Source organism: Sycon ciliatum, chromosome 3, assembly GCF_964019385.1.
Source record: "Sycon ciliatum chromosome 3, ocSycCili1.1, whole genome shotgun sequence".
Taxonomy (NCBI): Eukaryota; Metazoa; Porifera; class Calcarea; order Leucosolenida; family Sycettidae; genus Sycon; species Sycon ciliatum.
In genome coordinates, this window is record NC_088645.1 from 31756517 (window position 1) to 31762516 (window position 6000).

General features: G+C 47.0%; 1 protein-coding gene across 1 annotated transcript in view; it reads right to left on the reverse strand.

Moving 5' to 3' along the window:
* Positions 1-6000, reverse strand: part of LOC135812669 (fibrillin-2-like) — a 62562-nt gene that overhangs the window by 22111 nt on the left and 34451 nt on the right. The window contains exons 6-7 of the mRNA XM_065325948.1: positions 3119-3466; positions 966-1322 (exon numbers count right to left, since the gene is read on the reverse strand). Coding sequence (XP_065182020.1) covers positions 966-1322; positions 3119-3466 — 705 coding nt within the window. The remainder of the gene's footprint in view (positions 1-965; positions 1323-3118; positions 3467-6000) is intronic.

The following is a 6000-nucleotide window of genomic DNA, read 5'->3' on the forward strand; positions in this document are numbered from 1 at the left end:
TGTGTGTGTGTGTGTGTGTGTGTGTGTGTGAGTGTGTGTGTGTGTAGCATTATAGTAATAATGCAGATTAATGGGTGCACGCGGCTGCTTCGTGCTACCACTCAAACTATGCTGGTATGAACGTGCGCTGTACGTGCTCACATGGTACTCTATGCATCGTGGCATTCTATGTGTCATACAACGTGACACTCAACGCGACATTCATTCATTCGCGACGCTCAACGTAGGCGGCATGCGTCGTAGGCACTCAACGTGTCATACTAAAGTTTGGCGTTCATGCGTGTCGCTCGCCTCCGATGTGGAAGGCGTGTGGCTGCGTTATGATGACGCTTGCTCGTAGCTTAACGTGGGTGGCATGCATCGTTGCATGTCTTGCTAGAGTTTGATCTGCTATATATTTTCGATCCATTCTGTGCGACAATCATTCTTCTTTGCTCGTAGTGTTTTAGTTATATATTTCGATTCATTCTGTGTGCGGATCACTCTTGTCAGATCATTGTGTTTCACCCACCCACCTCCCATTTCTCATCTCTCATTTACTTTGATAAAGTAAATAAAGGGGTGTTGGCCATGCTCATTTCCGGCTACTCAGGGCTCTCTGTCTTCGTCCCTTGGACGTGACTATCCTCTTGGCTCCGCCAAGATCCTGCTCTCTCTGTAGCCTCTCACTTCGCTGGCCAGCACCCTCCTAACCGCAAGCTGCTGTGCGTTGTAGTTAATGTGTTTGTGTGTGTGTGTGTGTGTGTGTGTGTGTGTGTGTGTGTGTGTGTGTGTGTGTGTGTGTGTGTGTGTGCGTGTGTGTTTGTGTGCACGTGTGCTTATCTGTGCATGGGCACACGCAATCATGCGTGCGTGCGTGCATGCTGCTGTGGCTATGCACCCGGTGTTGGCCTGGGTAAAGTGTTATTTTTGAGGAAATGATGGACTCTGTGTTAAAATAACTGCAGACACAACTTGGTGCTTACCAACTACAGGAACAGTTGTTGTGTGTGCGCTGGTCTTGGCAGCAGTATTACTACACTGTGTCTGTAATGTTGCATTCTGAGCGGCAGTACATGTGAATGGTGGTTGGTTGATATCCACAGTACAGGTGATATTGATGGACTGGCCAGGTGTGTAGTTACTCCCATCTAGAGATGCCGTGTGTGTCTTTGTACACACACCAGCAGTACAATTGGTTGTATCACTGCCCGGCAATACGGCGTTGTTAACATTCAATGTGACTGTAGGTGCTGGGTATCCTTGACCGGTACAGTTGATGTTGTATAGAGTGTCGTTATACACTGACACTGGAGTTTGAAGTACCGGCGTTGTGGGTGGAACTGTACATAACAGAGCAAGACAACTATGAATTACGACCACAGTTAGACACAGGTGCCTAACCGCAGAAAAGTGGACAAGACCCTTAACCCACATCCCGCAACGACTTGTTTTGCACATTTGAACAGTCTCTAACGGCTCTAAAAACTCGAAAGTCTACATCGATGGCATGCAAGCTGATAAATAGGATCGAAAACGGCCTGGAACGCCGGGACAATCAATCAAATGAGATTGCAATAAAATGGAGCGAAACGAAGTTGGATTGTTCCAAGTAAACATATGACCTGCTACAAAACGCTCCAAAACTCTTTTCGTTTTCTACATTAGACAAGATTGTGCTCAACCAGGAACATGTTCAATGGCTCTATGTTAGTTTATGAAAGTTTTTTTTCTGATCAGTGCAGGATTCCGCTAGGGCGAGGGTCTGGTAATAACAAGCTTTTACTGCAGTTCCGAAAATCCGAAAATCCCATTACGTGTTGCGGTGAAAATCATAATTATAACTGCGACCGCTGTACTTTCAATACGTAGCATGTTGTAATTGACACAAGAAAGGCCATTCAATATGCCTGCGTATATCGATCCAAGGAAGTGTACTCTTTTTACAATTTTTTTTTACTAAGTACACAACCTACTTGTCAGAAGGGGAGAAGACAACAGAGTATACAATGACAAAGCAGCAGGGAGAGTAGGGGCTGCAAAGCAAGCACAATCAGTCCAGATACTTGGATGTCCATATTTGTATACTCAGCTTCATTTAGATATTTCCACAGTGGCAATGAGGACCAAAACGAGGGTTGGGTATACTATGACCAGAAAAAAACTTAGTGTTTCATGGGGTAGAAACCTATAGATTATAGAAATACTTGATATATGGCAGATAAATCATTCATTATCTGGCGCGAATGTGTACTCTCCCGGTTAGAAAATAGTACTCCCGACTACACTCCTACACCCTTTAGCCAAGCAGTGCAGTGTGCCCTGATGATAGCATCACTACACAAGTATTCTGAGAAAGAGATTGCTTAGCTTGTTATCCCACTGCACCCTATGTGTGGTTTGTTATCCCACTGCACCCTATGTGTGGTTTGTTATCCCACTGCACCCTATGTGTGGTTTGTTATCCCACTGAACACTGTGTGTGGTTTGTTATCCCACTGCACCCTATGTGTGGTTTGTTATCCCACTGCACCCTATGTGTTATTTGTTATCCCACTGCACCCTATGTGTGGTTTGTTATCCCACTGCACCCTATGTGTGGTTTGTTATCCCACTGCACCCTATGTGTGGTTTGTTATCCCACTGCACCCTATGTGTGGTTTGTTATCCCACTGCACCCTATGTGTGGTTTGTTATCCCACTGCACCCTGTGTGTGGTTTGTTATCCCACTGCACCCTATGTGTGGTTTGTTATCTCACTGCACCCTATGTGTGGTTTGTTATCCCACTGCACCCTATGTGTTCTTTGTTATCCCACTGCACCCTATGTGTGGTTTGTTATCCCACTGCACCCTGTGTGTGGTTTGTTATCCCACTGCACCATATGTGTGGTTTGTTATCCCACTGAACCCTATGTGTGGTTTGTTATCCCACTGCACCCTATGTGTGGTTTGTTATCCCACTGCACCCTATGTGTGGTATACCTAAAATTAAGAGCCAAACTGTACCTGGCGTCTTCGCTGATATAATCAAAATTTGACGTTACAGCAAAATATTAGTGTCGTAAAGTATAGAAGTACGTCACAAACATCCAGCACAGTGCACAGCAAGTGGGTCTGTATTGATACTTCCTACTTACCAACGACATGCAGTTGATAGGTCTGTGTTGCTTTCATCGCATCACCTGCCTTTGCTGTACATCTGTACACTCCAGTGTAGTTTGGGTTGAGAGTGGGGTGTTGGGTAGTGTCCCATCCAACAGCTGTACTTCTAGCTTCGTAAAGCTGAAAAAACCTTCGGCTATGTTTACCAACAACCACACCAGTGTTAGTGTTAGTCAGTGTAATACTGCTACCAGAAGCACTAGTAGCCACGCATTCTGGTAAATACTCACTCCCAATCTGTGATGTACTTTGTCCAGTCAGATAGTAAACTGTGAATACAGAAGGGGTACCTAGTTTTTTAGCCAACAAGGCCAAACCTTGAGCTGCACAGAAAAACACACACAATAATGCCGTTCATTCCATTCTCTTCACACATAAAGAAGCTACCGCGCTCAGTAAAGCAAATCTGTTGCAGTGCGTTATTTTGTGTAAGTTGCGTGCATGCGCGTGTTGCTGTTGTGTGAAAAGCAGTCTTCGCCTTAAGTTTGTCATGTCCAGTTACTAGTTGTGTTTCTTTGTCGTGTCAATACGTCTTTATAAATTGTCGTAACATCTGGACTCTATTATGCGTACACTATTGTACACTTATGACTGTATGCGTTGCATGCTGTATGTACGTCACACAGGCCGTTTCCCGTAGGCCAGAACTTTGATGTGCTTCACTGGCTCGGGACTTCTCTTGTTTTTCACTTACCTACTGGTTGTGCATTTTCTTGCTCCTTGTTACTCGTCCATGTCCCCATGTCCATATTGAGAATAATACTAAATAAATGTAGTAATCTTGTCATCCATTGTATATGTGTGGAGATGGCACGTGGTTGGGAGCAGGTGGAGAAAGTCCACATACAACATTGGTAGCAGCGGTGGTGAAACTGTTGTAAACTGCAACTTCTGGATTCGTTCTGCGTGGCCTTCGCCCCAGTTTCCGTTGTCATCGGTGCACGCGTGCGCGCGCGCTCGTGTGTGTGTGTGTGTGTGTGTGTGCCAGCTAGTTCGGTTGGTGGGTACACTTATGCCTGATTGTGCTGGGTCTGTTGCCAACAGGCTCGGCTGCTTGGAGGTGTAATGTTATACCTGCCACATTTGTTGGTTCCAGGGTTAATATGAGGGCTGAAACGATTATACCGAATACTCGATGATCGATCGATAATGAACAAAAGAACGATTAATCGTTTGGCAAACGATTACCGATAAATTTTTTGCGCGTTCTCAACATTTTTCAAGATTTTGTTGTAAAAAATCAAGAAAATTGAAGGCACTTTTCGTGCATCTGATACTCGCGCGCGGAGCTCTACGCGGGACCAGGGAGCACTGCATGTACATGTGTGCGGTTGCCCTGCACTCGCCGTAGTCCTCAACGCGGTACCTGGGAGCCCTGCACGTAGACCTATGTGCAGTAGGGTGGCCTTGTACTGGCAGCAGCTCTACGTGGTAGATCTACCAGTGCTGCTAGAGAGCCCTCGAGGGCCTCCGCGTTGTACCGTACACTGCATGCATGCTTGCGACAAATTTTATCGAGAGCAGTGGTTTCGTAGTTTCATCTTGGAAAGACTTCGGAAAGACTTCGGAATGGCGTCCAGAACGAAGCGTTCTCCGATTTGGGAGTTCTTCAACGATCCAGTAGATCAAAAAAAAGTCGAGTGTAAGCAATGCGAGAAGAAGCTTGTCTACACTGGTGGAACGACAGCCATGCGCGAGCATATGAAGCGCGCTCACCCGCTCCTTTTCGGTAGTTGTGACCGTGAGAAGTCGTCAGCAAAGCAGTCATCGATGCCGCAGCACGTTGCTGTGAAGCCCGCGACAAAGCAAATATCTGCGTCGACTGCCAAAGAAATCACCGGCAGTCTCACTGACTGGCTTGTTCGTGATCTACGGCCGTTGTCGATCGTCGACAATGTTGGGTTCCGTGACCTGATGGGACGGGTATCGCCCGGTTACGTGATTCCGTCGAGGACTCACATCTCCAAGCTGATCGGGCAGCGCCACACCACTGATCTCTCTGCCCTCACGAGTCGATTGAAGTCCGTATCTGGCTGCTGTCTAACGACGGCCGCGTGGACATCGAAGGCCACGCAGTCATATAACACTGTAACTATGCACTTCGTGACCGAAACTTGGGAATTGGAGGGCGCTGTTGTCGAGACTGCTCTCTTTCCAGGCTCCCACACCGGCGTGAGGATCGCGGAAAAGGTGTCGGATGCAACGAAGAGAGTGGGACTCAAGCCTGCTCAGGTAATTGCAGTGGTGCACGACGAAGCGAGAAATGCGGAGCTTGCTGGTCGACACCTACTCCAAGATCATGGCTGGGAGTCAGTGACCTGTTCTGCCCATCTCCTTCAAACGTGCGTGCGACATGTGCTTGAAGATTCAGCTCTTGCACAGAAATTGTTGAGTGCTGCCAGGAAGTTGGTTGGGCACTTTCTCCATAGCAGTCAAGCAACAGAGGCTTTGCTTGCTAAGAAACAGGTCCAGATGGGGAGCACATCACCTGTAAAACTGACCCAGGATGTACCTACGCGTTCGAACTCTGCACATGACATGCTGAAACGTCTGGTTGAGCTACGACTGCCCGTCATGGCTGTACTGACTGCTCCAGGTGAGGAGCATTGTGTCATGGTATGATTTGTATGCCTAGTTGCTAAACCTTTGCTATTGCTGTGATGGGTTTGGTGGGATTGAGCTGTTACATCGTGAGTCGTGACTTGTTCTTTGCGCTTGAAATAGAATTGTTTCGTCCTATCTGGATTGCCAGATTCAAGTCCTGTTTTTGTACTTTGTTGACTGCCACTGGCCAAAATCGGAACTTGCTCTTGAAGGATACCCACTGGATATTAGCCGAGCAGCTGACAGCAGCCCT